The sequence below is a fragment of the Miscanthus floridulus genome, chromosome 19 (genome assembly GCF_019320115.1).
Source record: "Miscanthus floridulus cultivar M001 chromosome 19, ASM1932011v1, whole genome shotgun sequence".
Classification (NCBI taxonomy): Eukaryota; Viridiplantae; Streptophyta; class Magnoliopsida; order Poales; family Poaceae; genus Miscanthus; species Miscanthus floridulus.
The window spans coordinates 74422459-74439958 of NC_089598.1; the positions used below are offsets into that span (position 1 = coordinate 74422459).

General features: G+C 42.9%; 1 protein-coding gene across 2 annotated transcripts; it reads left to right on the forward strand.

Annotated features, from left to right (window-relative positions):
* The first annotated feature begins 7423 nt into the window (after positions 1–7423).
* On the forward strand, positions 7424–16202 carry LOC136529674 (shaggy-related protein kinase GSK4). Of its 2 annotated transcripts, none has more exons than XM_066522748.1 (12): positions 7424–7708; positions 8611–8700; positions 8795–8854; positions 8944–9216; positions 9316–9390; positions 9503–9559; positions 11680–11820; positions 11947–11997; positions 12102–12197; positions 12558–12641; positions 13830–13931; positions 15756–16202. In XM_066522748.1, exons 1-12 carry the CDS (start codon positions 7625–7627, stop codon positions 15876–15878), a joined length of 1236 nt encoding a protein of 411 aa, XP_066378845.1. In that variant the 5' UTR covers positions 7424–7624; the 3' UTR covers positions 15879–16202. The 2 variants fall into 2 exon arrangements, with proteins under 2 accessions (XP_066378845.1, XP_066378846.1); XM_066522749.1 differs by having other exon boundaries at positions 7425–7708; positions 15752–16202.
* Positions 16203–17500: the final 1298 nt, after the last annotated feature.

Sequence of the window (17500 nt, forward strand, 5' to 3'; positions counted from 1 at the left end):
GGACGCTCCGATCAAGAGGCTCGGCAACAGCAGCGACCGGACGCTGCACCGGACGCTGCACAGGACGCTGCACCGGACGCTCCGATGCATAGAACGCTGCATCGGACGCTGCATAGGACACTGAGTGCTAGAGTCCGATCAACATCAGTAAGGTTCCAGAGAGCCATTTTCGTGACCGGACGCGTCTGGTCAGTGATGACCAAACACTGGTCAGAGTCCGGTCAGTAGCAGAAAAGCGGGATTTCATCCTCAACGGCTACTTTCTCAGTGGGGCTTATAAATAGACCCCCCAACCGGCCATTTGAGGTGGGTGGAGCTGAGGAAACATACCAAGGGTGTTGATACACCATTTTAGTGATCTCCACTTGCATAGAGCTTAGTGATTCACTAGGTGATTAGCGTAGGTGCTTTGCGAAGTGCTTAGGTTGATTAGACCATCGCTCATGCGCTTGCTCTAGGTTTAGGTCTAGTGTTTAGTGAGGTTTGTATACCTCTTACCACTCGGTGCTTGCGCACACCATTGTTGTATATCGGAGGGACTTGAAGTCTTGTGAGATCACACCAACCGTGTTTGTGGTGTGGCCGCCACCGTGTACCGGAGGGAACAAGGCCCGCGGCATTTCGGCCGAAAGCTTGATAGTGAAGACGGTGGGGAGCATCCGGGAGAGGCTTGCCGAGAGGCACGTTGGAGACCCACTTGCACATGGGGAAGGCCTGAGGCTATCCACGGAGTTACTCGACCGGGAGCTTGGCCCTTGCGAGGGATTCCTTGCGAGGGGCTCCAACGAGGACTAGGGGGAAGCTTGCACACTTCTCGATACCTCGGTAAAAATACCGAAGTCGTCGATGGGAGTTTGCATATCTCTACCTTGCTCTTTAGCTTCCACATTTACATTGATTGAATTACTCCTTTTGCGGTAGAGATAGCAACACACTAGTAAAACCGTAGTTGCACATTTAGATAGTTTATCTTTTGCATAGGTTTTGCAAAGGTTAGAAAAAGAAGCCATAGTTTAGAGTTAGAATTTTAAGTTGCCTAATTCACCCCCCTCTTAGGCGTCATGGTCCACTTTAATTGGTATCAGAGCCGGTTGGCTCAAATTTGGACTTTTGGCTTAACCGCCGTTGAGCCGATGCTATTTAGAGTGGTTGGGATAGATACCTCTAGGCCTTCGCACTTTGACGGCACTAACTTCCCTTATTATAAGGCTAGAATGGCTTGCCACCTTGAGGCGGTTGATTTGGGTGTTTGGAGAGTCACTCGTGATGGGATGAAACCCATTAAGAATCCCGAAAAACCCACAAAGAGTGATGAAAAAGAAATGCATTTCAATGCTAGAGCTAAAAATTGCTTGTTTGAATTATTTAGCATGGATGTGTTTAACCAAGTGTTCACTTTAAATACGGCACATGAAATTTGGTTAAAACTCCAAGAGCTCCATGATGGCACAAGTAATGTCCGTGAGCAAAATATTGTCTAGCTAAACAAAATTATGATTCATTTACAATGAATGATGGTGAGCTTATTCGTGATATGTATTCTCGTTTGAATCTAATTATCAATGAGCTCCATTCAATAAGATTAATAAAGCTAGATGATACAGACATTATGAGGAAGACCATCTCCGTGCTACCACAAAAGAAATATGCAAGCATCATCACCATCCTTCACAATATGGAGGACTTGAGCACCATGACCCCAGGCATAGTCATTGGCAAGATAGTGGCATTTGAAATGTCACGTAAGATGGGTCAAGAAGAAGCTTCTTCATCAAGCAAAGGCAAAGCTCTCGCATGTAGCGAGAAAAAGAAGATGAAGGGCAAGCAAGTTGAGACAAGCTCAAGCTCAAGCTCCTCAAGTGAAGATGAAGAAGAAGATGAGGACGACGATGATGATGATGAAAATTCAAGTGATGATGATCAATCTTCCTCCTCTACCTCCGACCTTGATAAAGAATCAATCAAATTAATCAACAAGGTGGAGAAGATGATCCAAAGGCTCAATATCAAGGGTGTGCCCATCCAAATTCAAGATCTCATTTTCACCAATCAAAGAAACGAGCAAAGAAAGAGAGGATGCTATGGATGCGGCGAGTTGGGGCACTTTGTGAAAGTTTGTCCAAACAAGCCAACACCCAAGACAAAGAAGAAGGCATGCAAAAACCAAGCCCTCACATCAATAAGATCATGGGATGATTCTTCAAGTGAAGAAGAACATCATCACAAGAGGCGAGGCCGCAAGCACTCATCATCAAGCTCTTCTCGTGTGTGCCTTATGGCATGAGGTAATGAAAGCTCATCCTCTAGTGAGAGTGATAATGATGATGATATGCCTTCTTATGATGAAATTGTGCAACAAAATCTTAATTATGCTAAAGTTTGCACTAGTCAATAAAAGAAGCTCAAAAGTTTAAAAAAAGCTAGATAGTTCACAAGAAGCATACAAAACTTTGCTTGAACAATATGAGAATTTTGCTAATCTCAATGTTGAACTATCTACTAAAATTGAGCAACTTAAGGCTAGTGCAACAATAAATGAATGCATAATCAATGATGAGCAACTTGTAAAGAAAAATAAAAAATTAAAAGAAAAGTTAGCTAGCTCACAAGATGCTTATAAAAGTTTGCTTGCAAAAATGGAAACCATGTGCAAACATTGTGATGAGCTAACTAATAAAGTTGCTAATCTTAAAGTCGTTAGTACAACCCCACCAAGGCATCTAAAAGGAAAAGTTCTATCTTTAACATGTCTAAAAAGGATGCCTCTACTTCTTGTAATGATTTATGTTTAGACTCACCTTTGTGCAACCAAGTTTGTGTTGAGAAAGTTGTTGTAGATACATGCACACAAGAGGTTGTAAAGGAGAATGAGCAACTCAAGCAAGAAGTAGCTCGCCTCATCAAGGACTTGACTCAAGTGAAAGGCAAGGCGAAGCAAACCCAACTTCATCAAGATAACACTATCAAGGGAGTGAAGAAGCTTGATGAAGGACAAACCATGGTTTGTTACGTGTGCCACAAGGAAGGTCACAAGTCCTATGAGTGCAAGGTGAAGAATGGGGGAGGAGCAAAGAAGAAAGAGAAGAAGCAAACAAGCAAGCTCTCCAACACCTACACCAACAAGGTGGACAAGAAGGCCTCCACACCTTATCTCTCTTGAAGAAGAAAAATGACAAGGTGGTGGCCATCAAGGTGAACAAGCAAGCCAACAAAGGGGTCAAACGCTTTTGGGTGCCAAAGGAGATCATTTCCAACATGAGGAGCACCAAGAAGGTTTGGATCCTAAAAGGGAAGTAAGAAGTCCAAAGGACTTCAGGGAATTTGGAGACTTGGCAAAGCATGGGTGCATTTCATGGGGTGCATCATGATGGATAAAATCATTGCCAAGTAGGTTAATGAATACTATGGACCCAAATTCCCCTTCCCATGTTAGGTAACTAGATGTTATTACTTTCAATTGGTACTTCCTTCAAGCGGTATTTCTTACAAATTGGTATCTTTAAGCATCTAGTTACTTTTCATTCCTAGGTTTGTATTTGCATGCTTATATCTTTTATCATGCATACACTAGGTATTTCATATGGTAGGCTTGCTCGGTTTTATTCTTATTTCTTGGAGCAATCATACATGGTTTTAAATTGTTTTGGAGCATGGTACATAGCTTTTCCTTCAATTGTTCATCTAATATGTGCCAAAGTCCAAATTGTAGATAATTTCTCCTGAATATCGCCTTCGAAAATGACTCTCACATTCATGTGATGACATTTTTCAAGTGGTATTTTTTATTCTAAAATCAATGTGCATGTTTCCTACAAGTAATCCATACTTGTGTGCACAAATTTAGGGGGAGGTTAATCTATAAGTTGGATGCTTTGAGACTAACACCTTTTCAAGCTTATCATATGTGTAGTAGTCTCATTACAAGGAAAATAGAGTCCCTAGAGTTAAGCATCATACTTTAAATATCCAGCACCGATTGCAAGTGGTAGAAATCAAATTGATTCCTACATGTGGTATTTCTAAACCAATATCATCATGTTGATTTCATTTTGATATTTATATGCTTTCTCCGTGCATTATATAGATTAAATTCCCTTGTGCAATACTTTGCCAATTATGCATATGTTTTGCCTTCTATCATATGTATGCATATATTTAGGGGGAGCTTAATCTATATAATGTGAGAGCCAAATCTTGTGACCTATTCCACTCTACATACAAAGGATCACAAAGTTTGACCCTCCCTTGTGCTACTAATATCTTCCTTTTCGGTGTTTAATTCTAAAGGGGGAGAATTTAGAGGACCAAAAGCAAGCATTAATTTTTAGAAATGGTCCGAGAAAGGGAGGATAGTGGATTATGGATTAGCCTATGTAATGGGGAGAATTTGTAGGAAGCAAGGCTTAAATCCATAATACCATATGGGGACATTTGCAAGGGCAAGATAAGTTTTTATATAATCTTACAAGTAGTATCTTTTAGCATCATATAATCTTGCCCCTTGCATTACATCCTAGCAAGTAGGTAGTTTTTAAATTTCAAAATTCTATTATTTACTTGCTTTGGTCGTGTTGTCATCAATCACCAAAAGGGGGAGATTGTAAGGAAAATAGACCCTAGGCCCATTCACTTTGGATTTTGATGTTTGATGACCAACACAACCAAATTGGACTAATGAATTTGCAAGTGATTATTTTGTAGTTTAATAGGATGCAAGACGTGACTTGGACGAAAGCAACGTGATGATCCGATGATCAACACCATAAACAAGACCTTAGAAGCACAAGAGAAGACCCAAGATATCAAGCAAAGTCCAAGCACGAAGATAAGAACCAAGCCGGACACAAGATCATGAAGAAACGAGCTCACAGAGGTGACAGGACGCTGCACAGGACGCTCCGATGCATAGGACACTGCACCGAACGCTCCAATCAAGAGGCTCGGCAACAACAGAGTCAACAGCAGCGATGGGACGCTGCACCGGACGCTGCACCGGATGCTTCGATGCACAGGATGCTGCACCGAACGCTACATAGGACGCTGAGTGCCAGAGTCTGGTCAACATCAGTAAGGTTTCAGAGAGCCATTTTCGTGACCGGACGCGTCCGGTTAGTGCTGACCGGACGCTGGTCAGAGTCTGGTCAGTAGCAGAAAAGCGAGATTTCATCCCTAGCGGCTACTTTCTCAATGGGGCTTATAAATAGACCCCCCAACCGGCCATTTGAGGTGGGTGGAGCTGAGGAAACATATCAAGGGTGTTGATACACCATTTTAGTGATCTCTACTTGCATAGAGCTTAGTGATTCACTAGGTGATTAGCGTAGGTGCTTTGCGAAGTGCTTAGGTTGATTAGACCATCGCTCATGCGCTTGCTCTAGGTTTAGGCCTAGTGTTTAGTGAGGTTTGCATACCTCTTACCACTCGGTGTTTGCGCGCACCATTGTTGTACATCGGAGGGACTTGAAGTCTTGCGAGATCACACCAACCACGTTTGTGGTGTGGCCGCCACCTGTACCAGAGGGAACAAGGCCCGCGGCGTTTCGGTCGGAAGCTTGATAGTGAAGACGGCGAGGAGCATCCGGGAGAGGCTTGCCGAGAGGCACGTCGGAGACCCACTTGCGCGTGGGGAAGGCCCGAGGCTATCCACGAAGTTACCAGACCGGGAGCTTGGCCCTTGCGAGGGATTCCTTACGAGGGGCTCCAACGAGGACTAGGTGGAAGCTTACGCGCTTCTCGATACCTCGGTAAAAATATCGGAGTCGTCGACGGGAGTTTGCATATCTCTACCTTGCTCTTTAGCTTCCGCATTTACATTGATTGAATTACTCCTTTTGCGGTAGAGATAGCAACACACTAGCAAAACCGTAGTTGCACATTTAGATAGTTTATCTTTTGCATATGTTTTGCAAAGTTTAGAAAAAAAAGCCATAGTTTAGAGTTAGAATTTTAAGTTGCCTAATTCACCCCCCTTAGGCGTCACGGTCCACTGCAATAGGGAAGAAATCAATACACTTTTAATGTCGAATAGGGATTCATAGAAATAAAAAAGATTGGATAGAATCTTTCTTTGGTGTTAAGATAGTAGCTATGAATAACCATGAATAGTAGTTCTATTGGGACAGAAGAATATCGAGTCATACAACTATATGCTTTGTCGATATCTATTCTAGAAGGATAATTAGGTGGATTTGTTTTCGTACCATTTCAGTCAAGATTATATTAATAGTCATCAATCCAGTTGGTTTTAAAAGTAGACCATTTGAGCGACTAGACACCCCAAATGGTCTGTTTTGAAAAAGGAATATGAGTAAAAATTATTCATAATGTTCAGTGAAATTAGTCGAAAACAAAAGAAAACCATCGAGCCGTTCAAAAAAAAGAGAAAACCATCAAAGACTAATTCAGATCTCTTTTTTTATAATACGTATCTGTATTACTAGACAAGGGCAACGTACAAAGACACAAGCAAATACAGATACGAGGGTACAGGATACGGAGACAGCTGTCCCAACGAACTTGCACAGAAGCCCCTATAGAAAATACAAATCACATCCCTGGCCACTGTGCACATCGTTCTCATTGGCGAACTCCACCTCTGTCCATTTCCAGCGCAGGGAACACCCACCGCTACCCAGTTCTGGAGGAACCCCATCGCATAGTAGCTTTGAAATGAGCTGCAGTAGACACCTGACGCTGAGGCCGGGTTGATTCTGTCGTTGAAGAAGCATCGGCCGGGGACGCACCCCGAGTTCCACCGACCATGTATCACAGCTCGTCGTCGACTCACGCCGAGGGAGGCTCGAGCTCGATCCACTCTCCAGCCAGCCGCATCACCCGTAATTGTGGTTGCACCCTTGACGAAACGCGTCCCCGGCACCGCCGCCTCCCTGAGACGATGGAACGACAATCCTCGTGGACTCCTGTACAGGAGCCGGCAAAGCCGGACTCCACCTCCACACGCTCGTCGCCAGCACCGGAGTAGAGTGTTGCCGAGACGGGTAAGAGCGCGAGAAGACCTTATTCCTTGACGTCGCCGCCGCCGAACACCAGACCCTACACCTAGAGGGACCTATCTACACTGCCGGACGGAGATCCACTCATTCCCCTCGGAGACGAGGAAGAATGGTGGTCTCGCCGGCGGGAGCACCTGTTTCTCTCACCGCCTCCGCGGTCGCCTGGAGAATAGTCTTTTGTTTTTGAGCAAAACTAATTCACATCTGTTCCTAATTTAGAAGGGGAAAAAAGTAATATCTTAGTGGCCCACCTTGGCCCAGAGTCTTCCGTGGGCTGTGTAGAGCCCGAGCAGTCCCATCCGTAAGTCCTACTGGGCCGCTGGCCCAAGCACACCCAAGCTCCATTTCCCTTTCCCAAATGCCCCGCTCGGACAAAACGAAACCGAAAAAAGGCAGAGCAGGGAGCTCTGCTTTTCCCAACGGGCAGAAGGAAGAAGACCACCAGGAATAAAAAAGAGGCGTGGTGGTGGGCAGTGGGCTGACAGGGACAGTGCCCACCCCACACCCATGGCCCCCTCCTAACGGTCTCGCTAGCAGCAGCGACCCCGAAGCAGCCTCCCCCTCCCCCATCACCGAGGAGAGAGAAGCCTGCCGCCGCTCGACCGCCCCACATGGCCACCGCGCTCGGTGGGGGGGCCCACCCCACCGCCGACGCCATGGAGGTCGACCCGCCGCGCGCCTCCGCCGACGAGAAGGTGAGTGCGCGCTTCACTTCATCTCCGCGCTCGCCTCGGCGGGGAGGGGAGGGGACCTCCGCGGTCTAGGGGCTATGGCTGCTTGCTTCCCCTCCTGTGTGGATCTGCCTATGCGCCGCAGATCTGCTTGCTGCGGCGTTCTCGGCTCCCTGGATGCGGTCCTGGTTCTGGTCTATCTGCGATATCTGTGCTGCTGCTTCTCAGAATTTGGGATGCTTGCCCCCCGCCTTTTCTTAGGATTTGGATGTAGATGGCGTCTCGTTGTTGACCGTTAGAGCTAGCTGTGGTAGCTTTGCTTTCCGGGGAGGGAACCTGCTGCTCAATGCTGTCTCCTCTCGGGGCAACTTTGCGTGTGCGCCATTCTAGCGTTCCCACTCTCGTGTTGCTTTGGATCGTGTCTAAAGCCAGGCGGGATGTGTTCTACAAGTTGTCTTGTAGCTACAGTTCAGTTACCGGTTTTGATGTTTGACTTTAGTTGGGGTTCATGTGAAGTGGCAGTTGGCTTGGCTGTTACATGTCTGTCCAAAGTTTTCCATAGCCTGCTCAGCTGTCGCGATCTAGTGGGTTTCTTTGGATTGTAAGTTTGTAACTTGTACCTTAGTTGCTTGCATATGGATTCAATGAATCGGAAATGCATGGTGGTTTTAAGTGCATATTTATGCTACTTTTGGTAATGTGGCATCAACTAGGCATACATGTAGTGGTATTTTGGTTTGTTCACTCAAGGGGCAATGTTATCCTGCTGTGCTGGTGCTTGCTAATGTTGCTGCCACAAACCTGGAGAAGCAGCGAATGTTAATGCCAAAGTACCTCACCTAGTTCATCTAACTCCTTTTTTTTATTGCTTTGATGCTGCCCCATTTTTTGATTATGTCTCACCTGTACTTTGTGTTACATAACAGCATGTCGCCACTATCATGGGGGGAAGTGATGCAGTGACAGGCCATATAATATCGACCACGATTGGGGGAAAGAATGGTGAACCAAAAAGGGTAGGTTTTGGAGAAAGAAATTCGCTTCAGCTTACTGAATTACATGATGACGATAATAACATTCTAACTTAGCTTTTGATTTGGTGCCCTTTAGACCATTAGCTATATGGCCGAGCGAGTTGTTGGAACTGGATCATTTGGGGTTGTCTTCCAGGTTAGATAGTTTCTTTTTCTCCAACTTGGCATAGTTTTTTTTCTCACTTTGGCTCGTATTTTGTTGATGGTGTGTGTGCATAAATTCAGGCAAAATGCATTGAGACTGGTGAAACTGTTGCAATTAAGAAGGTTCTACAGGACAAAAGATACAAGAATAGGGAGTTACAAGTAATGCGATCGATTGACCATTGCAATGTCATTTCCCTGAAGCATTGTTTCTTTTCTACCACAAGTAGGGATGAACTTTTCCTTAACTTAGTCATGGAGTTTGTTCCAGAGTCACTTTATCGTGTTCTGAAACACTACAAAGACATGAAGCAGAGGATGCCCCTTATATATGTTAAATTGTACATGTACCAGGTGGGTAGTGCTAGAATTGCATGCTATCTTAATATGCATGTGCTAGAAAGAGGTGTTTTAAACTTCTAATATTATTTACATTTTTCGTATCTTGTGCAGATATTACGGGGATTAACTTATATTCATACTGTACCAGGAGTTTGTCACCGAGATATTAAGCCTCAGAATATTTTGGTATGCTGGTTTAGTGTTTTTTATGCTAAGCATGTGCCTGTTCCTGATCCTGACTTGTTCATGATGTTCAGTTGGAAAATGCTGACCTTCTCTTTTTCTTATTGTTTGATAGGTGGATCCTCTTTCGCACCAAGTCAAGGTTTGCGACTTCGGAAGTGCTAAAATCTTGGTATGTACATGCTCTAATGATAACAGCAAGAAATATGATCTTTTTATTTCAAAACCTTTTTTATAGGATTGAAACTGATAAGACACAAAAGTGAATAAATTTGCACATGCTAATTTGTATGCCATGAAATGGTTGATGGGACTCTAGCATGGATGGCATGCTGATTCATATGCTTGAATGTCTCTATTTATTTTTCTAAGTTAGATCGAGACAGTGGGAACAGTATGATTCTTGCTTAATGTAATTTTAGCTGTATAAGGGCTTGTTCTTTTGAAAAACCTGTGGATTGGAGGGTATGGGCAGGAGATTTAAGGACCTCCAATCTGGAGGGGACTAAATGCCATGCCCCATACCCTCCAATCCCCATTGGGAAGGGGATTAACCGAACAAGCTGCAAGGGACGTCTTTAATTAGTATCGAATCATGGACTTAGAAACCTTGTTGGGCTGAGTTATAAATATTAAGGATGTGCGAACTAAATTTGGATTTCTTTGATTCTTTCAGTTGAAAAACCTTCAGCATTAACACTCTGATCCTGTGGATTCAGCTGACCTCATAGCCTTATTTGATATTTTAGCAAAATCAATCCAACTTAATATGAATTCTGAACTTTACTCAATGATATTATGATAACATTCTTGTAAAAAAATGATACTATGATATCATTGGGAACTCAAGGTTAAACTTTACATAACAATTTGCTGAGTTGTATGAATTGAAAGTAGTATTGTGTGGCGTTAGCAGGTTTCTCTGTGCAAGGTTACTATGAAAAACCTTTTTTCTATCCTTCCATTGATAAACTTTGTTCTAGATAAAATGCTAAATCCAACTTTGAGTACTTCATCCCAAAATAAGTGCACATCTCGCTTATCGAGAAGTCGTCTGACTAAATATATACAAAAACATACTAATATTTATGATGCATAACAAGTATTATTAGATAGGTCGTGGAATATACTTTCATAATATACTTATTTTGAGATACAAATGTTGATACTATTTCCTATATACCTAGACAAATTTTAAAAAGGTTTGACTCCTTGAGAAGCAAGGTGTGCATTTATTTGGGGACGGAGGGAGTACTCTCCAAACATTTTGCATCCTAGTACTTCTCTGATTTTTTTTGGAAAAAGTCTACTTAACTCCCCCACCTATCAACCATGGTCTACTTCACCGCCCAAACTATAAAACCGTCTATTTTACCCCCTGAACTTTTCAAAACCGTCTATTTTACCCCCTCGGGCGGTTTTCGACGGTGGTTTTGCTACAGTAATGGTGGTTTGCTACGCTACCTGTGGTTTCACCTTTTTCTTTTTTTATTTATTTTCGCTGAATCTTTGAAAAATCATAGTAAATCATAGAAAAATCATAAAATGGAAAATCCAATTTTGTTGGACTCCACATGAGTAGATCTACATAGTTAACATATAATGTGGGGACCTATAATGTGGTATGCTTTAGTACAAAGGTTTTGCTGTACCTTTAGATTAATTGAAAAATCTAATTTTGTCTGTAATTAATTGGAATTTATCTATAACTAAGTTATACATGGTCCAATGAGTACGAAATTCTTACTATAGTTCAAGCATACAATAATTAGCCTACCATAAAAATTTCACCATAATTGGACAACAGAAGCTGCAACTATGAATTGTTCCAATTAATTACAGACAAAATTGGATTTTTCAATTAATCTAAAACTACAACAAAAATTTTGTACTAAAGCATATCATATTATATGTTCATTGTGTAGATCTACTCATGTGGAGTCCAACAAAATTAGATTTTCCATTTTATAATTTTTCTGTGATTTACTATGATTTTTTAAAGATTCACCAGAAATAAATAAAAAAGAAAAAGAAAACCACCATCACTATAGCAAAACCACCGTTACTGTAGCAAACCACCGTCGAAAACCGCCAGGGGGGTAAAATAGATGGTTTTAAAAAGTTCATGGGGTAAAATAGACGGTTTCATAGTTTGGGGTGTGAAGTAGACCATGGTTAATAGGTGGGGGGGTTAAGTAGACTTTTTCCATTTCTTTTTGTTGAGAACTTTGAACCTTAGTTTTTCAAAAAAAGAACTTTGAACCTTATCTTTGAAATATGCCAACATTTCAGATTAAAGGTGAAGCTAATATATCATATATATGCTCACGTTATTATCGTGCTCCTGAGCTCATATTTGGTGCAACTGAATACACAACATCTATTGATATATGGTCAGCTGGATGTGTTCTTGCTGAGCTTCTTCTTGGTCAAGTAAGTGGTATAGTTACCCTCTTTTTTTTTGGCTTGCATCTCTCTACATCTTTTACACCATTGTGATGCCATTTCAGCAGTGAAGTTAAACTAAATGACTTGTGTTTCTTTCTTGCAATTTATTAGCCTTTATTTCCTGGTGAAAATGCTGTGGACCAGCTTGTTGAGATTATCAAGGTAATAAATGGGTTTGCATGCATTCAAAATTGACTATTGTAAGGAAGATATTTGCGATTGACTTTGCTACTTGCCAGAATTGAACAAAGATGAACTCCTTGCAGGTTTTGGGCACTCCAACTCGAGAGGAAATTCGTTGTATGAATCCCAATTATACAGAATTCAAGTTTCCTCAGATAAAAGCATGTCCATGGCACAAGGTGTGTGCACATTTATAGTCAGTGGAAATTCCTCCAAATAAAATATGTTGATATGGTCACTCTGGTGGAGCTCACATAATCTCAGTGGTGTTTTGCCCTTTATTTTTTCCTACTAAACTAGACCTACAGGCAAATTTCTCAGCATCGTCGCAATTTCTAAATTTCAGTAGAGTTCTTTTGGCCCTATAATAAGACCATACTGCCTCTCATTAAAGTGGAATGTCAGCCCCATTCAGTTTTGTGCGTTGGATATCTAGTTGTAATAGATGGCAAATCCTAATGTTTATGTTATTATCATGTGCACAATATGATCTCCCTCATTCTTGGTGGTGAGTCCTTACCACAATGGTTATGCTGCAGATCTTCCACAAGAGAATGCCTCCAGAAGCCATGGATCTTGTTTCCCGCCTTCTTCAGTATTCGCCGAATCTGAGATGTAGTGCAGTAAGTTTTTTCATCTCTGGTTGTCTCATCCTCATATCCCACTTAAGTCCTCTAAAATAAATTGACATCAGCATCCCAGGGCTATATGTTAGTGGGACATCATATTGTTAACATAGAAAGTTAAGCTTAAATCTTCCAAACATAGAGTTGATTGTTTGAATCATGCATAATTGGACACTGATTTCATCTTCTGTTTCTCATACAAATTCATGATAGTAAATGGAAGAAACATTCAACCTGAAGCTCTCATGACTTTATATTTTGTTCTACTAGTAGAGTGCATGCTTTGTAATGGATTTTGAACAAGTATACCACAACCACTGGAAAAACAAACTACACCAGAACTTTGAACTTAAAACAATAAAAGCCTAAATTTATACATCATTTGTTGCTTATGCCTGGTAATGGAAACTAAAATTTGCACCAAATCAACAAACAATAATAACTGTGTTGGGCTGGTAGGAGCAGGCTTTGCCTCTCCTTTGTACTCCTCTTTTCTTAATGAAATGACATGCAGGCTTTGCCTCTCCTTTGTACTCCTCTTTTCTTAATGAAATGACATGCAGCTCTCCTGTGTCATTTGAGAAAAAAAATCAACATAATAAAGTGATGATAAGAAATCCATCATCCACAAATTGTAATCAGTGTGCTACTGCTAACGTAGCACCTGTGCCCTGCCATTCTGCAAACCTATGCTGCCTTTGCCTCTCCTTTGTACTTCTCTTTTCTTAATGAAATGACATGAAGCTCTCCTGTGTCGTTTGAGAAAAAAAATCAACATAATAAAGTGATGATAAGAAATCCATCATCCACAAATTGTAATCAGTGTGCTACTGCTAACGTAGCACCTGTGCCCTGCCATTCTGCAAACCTATGCTGCCTTTGCCTCTCCTTTGTACTTCTCTTTTCTTAATGAAATGACATGAAGCTCTCCTGTGTCGTTTGAGAAAAAAAATCAACATAATAAAGTGATGATAAGAAATCCATCATCCACAAATTGTAATCAGTGTGCTACTGCTAACGTAGCACCTGTGCCCTGCCATTCTGCAAACCTATGCTGCCTTTGTGTCTTAAGGTAAATGCATAAAGTTTTAGCCATATGTGCATATATAGTAAATATACATGTACAGTAATGGAACTTCTCTTTTTGCTGAGTTGAGTTCATCGCTGGTTGAATTACTGTTCCAGCTTGAGGCGTGTGCTCATTCATTCTTTGATGAGTTACGAGAACCACATGCAAGACTCCCAAACGGCCGCCCATTTCCTCCACTGTTCAACTTTAAGCAGGAAGTAAGTGATTTGAAGACAATCTTGTTTCTCATTGTGTCCCTAAATATTAGTCCTTTTTGAGTGCTTGACTACATATGAAAAAAATGTCAATTGGCCACAGGGAAATGGTGTTAGTACATTCATTGTATACTCCATTTTGGTGGCATTTTACTGACACACGAATACATGATGATAGGCACTAGTGGTAAAATCACATGCACTGAACATGACTTGCAATGTTCTATGTTGCCAGTCATGCATAATGGCCTGCTTTTTTTGCAACAACATGGTTGATTATATATGAGCGCTGCTTCCTTTCTAGATAGCACGCCTTAAGGAACACACTGCCACCAGAGTAGTGCAATTCTTCAGGCCTGGCGGCAGCATCATGGTTTTGCGTAGTAGGAGCATTCATGGGGGGCCTGAATTGTACAGTTCGGGTGAACGGTAGGGTGGGTGATATCGAGGCCACAAGGTGGATGAGAGATGTGTTGTTGGCAACATGACTATCTGAAAAGAGGAGGCTTTTCTGAGGTTGTTGGGCTGTGACTGTGATAGTGGTTGGAAGGCAACGTAGTGGTGAACAGAGACTTCAGACTTTAGAGCAATCTCCAGCAGTCCTCCAATACATCTCCCGCGATAAATTGCTAATGGGGCTGCCCCAATACCACTTGTAGGATTATTGGGGGATATGCTTTTGCTCAGCGCCTAATTTTATTCTTTTCTCCTCCCACTACTACCCCTGCTCTTCTCTGCCCGTTTCTCTATCTTGTTCGCTACATGACAACCATGCCTACTGCTATCCCTGCCAGCCATGCCCGCCCCTCAGTCCACATTGCCAGCGCCCTTTGGTCCACCAACCCCCTTGGCCTTTACCACCCTCCCCTTCCTGTGAAGATCCGAGCCGAGCCTCAAACCATTCTCGAACGGTCCATGGCGGCACTTATTCGACGAGGCCATGACATCCTGGTGCTTAAATTGACATGGCCAAGGTCAGATCTACGATGGCCATGGCCGCCTCCCTCCTATTCCCCTTCTCTATCTTCTCTATCCCCATCGTGCGTCCAACTCGCTCATCCTCGATTCGATGTAGGCATGTACAGGAAGAGGCTTAGGGCCAATGGCTCGGTGCTGGGGTCGCAGGCATCTGGCAGCGGCCATGGTGGCAGCTGCGAACAAGGCAGCCCATGGGTGGTGAAGCTGAGCTGCGGCCATAGACGGCACATGAGTTCTAGCGTTGGCGATGGCCAAGATGCGGGCCTGCGGCCTAAGGTCTGAGGGTCAGTAATGGGAAGAAGTGGCAATTGATGTGGGCCTTAGGCTATTAGGAGCGATGTGCAACTCCCTCTTTATTTGAGGGGAAATAGGAAGTTTTTCGGTGGTCTTAAAAAAGGGACTAATGGGGGACTGCTGGAACAAGGAAATAGCCTCATCTCCCTAATATGACAGCTTTATGAGGATGAGGACTCAGGGAGTGCTATTGGGGAACCATAGGAAATGCTCTTAGATAAGTTGTAGGAAGTGAAGGCGGCCGGGGTTGGATTAACGTGGGTAAGGAGTAGGGACTGTTGGAACAAGGAAATAGCCTCATCTCCCCAATATGACTCTGTCCCCACCATAAACCAACCCCAGCCACCTTCGCTTCTCGCAACACTATTGGGGAAGATGCTCTTAGTTACTTGCATGAAGTGGGGTTGGACTATGGTGGGGACCAAGTCGAAGGCAGTTAAACTCAGAGGCGATCACGTGCGTCTTGCATCCTTATAATCTGGACTGATGCTTTCCTTTAAACTGCATAGGTCACTGAGTTATAAAATCGAATTTCTTGTGTTCCTTTGCAGCTAGCAAACGCACCGCAGGAGCTTATCAGCAGGCTGTTACCAGAGCATGCTCGACGACATTCAGGATTTGGTTCCTTATTTGGGAGTGGACAGTAGGAGAGGTGATGTATGGAAATGTCGTTTTTAATGTTGGGCTGCTGTACGCTGCCAAAGGGCAATCTGCATATCCCGCATTTAAGTTTTAGAACCTGACCATCTTGTTGAAAAGTTGCCAGCCTTAAAAATCTAATGCTGAAACCCGAGGTGGCCCTTTTGTCCATGTTCTGCCAGGAGCGGCACTTAATGCTGGGGGAATGGTTGGTGTATTGTTAAGCACGGGGGTTAACTGCATGAGCTAATGTATTTTCACGTTTCATGTCTGTAGCGAACTTGTACTATCGCAACTGATGTAATCATGTAAATGCTTCTGAACTATTTAAGTTATCTATCATGATGGTCAATCATTTCATTCCTTCTTCGAACTATTTAAGTTATCATGAATTGGTCCATCATTTCATTCCTTCTTCTTCCTCTTAGCGTGTTTGGACATAATGAGGAATGAAATGATTCTATCTCTGTTTTTAGGACGAGATCCGTTCATATCCTGTGTTTGGTTGCAGGGGACGGGACAAATTTTCCGTTTTTGGTTTGAGGACATCAAAATCTTGAAGGCCGTTCATCTGGCATGCAGGACCTGTTCGTCATCCTCCTATTTGCCCTCCATGGCCAAGCCTGCCAACGCCCAAGCACGCTACTCCGCCGGCCTACCCGCCCGTGCGTCGCCCCATGTGCGTCGCGCGACCACCGGCGCACGCCCCTTTGCGCTGCCGCCATAGCAGCTCCCCTGTGTTCGTCGTGCAGCCGCCGTTGCACCTCACCTTGCATGCGCCGCTGTTGCAGCTTGCCCTCCTGCAATCGCGCTCGTCAGCGCCATTGTTGAGGCAGCCAAACATCCCACTGCATCCTCCAAACCAAACACATAAGAAGTGAATATAACATTTGCATTCAAAGTGCGTTTGGCAACCAGAAACGTTCTAGATTCTAGAATCACTAGAATTGTTGTCAAAGACCACAAAGTAAAACGTTTTAGAGAGAATCAATCAAATTCAATTCTTGTTTTGTACTAGTCAGAGAAACACCGAAAACTTGGTTTCTCCAATCACTTGAAACTGATTAGTTTTTGTACTAGTCCAGAGAAACATCAAAAACCCGGTTTCTCCTAATCTGAGTTGAAACCAGAACTCATTTTCTTACCAGTCAAATCTGAGTTGAAACCAGTTCTCGTTTTTGTGCCAGTCAAAAGGAACACCTAAAACCCAATTTGTCCAATTACTTGAAACCAATTCGTCCAGAGAAACACCCAAAATCTAGTTTCTCTCGATTCTAGTTTTAGTTGTAAAAATTCAACGAGTTTGCCGAACAGTTTCTGATTCATCCTGATTCTAGTTTTAAGAATCCAGGGAGTGAGCAAATAGTTCAACAAGTGATTCTAATTCATCAGAGAAACATTTCTGAAGAGAATCTAAATCTAAAACGTACTTGGTTCTAAAAAGGGCAAATAAGTAGGGCACATGGAAGGCAGAACATGTAATGTAATATGTTTTTTTCTGACCATAAAATTGAACGAACAGTTGGAGATCGAGCTTGACCCATTGAGAAGTTGAGTCGCATGCCCGAACTGGCAAGCAAAAAATTGAATTCCTACAGGGTTCGTTTGTTTGTCTGGACATTACTCAGTTGAAATACAGGATAAATGTAATGCTGATAGAT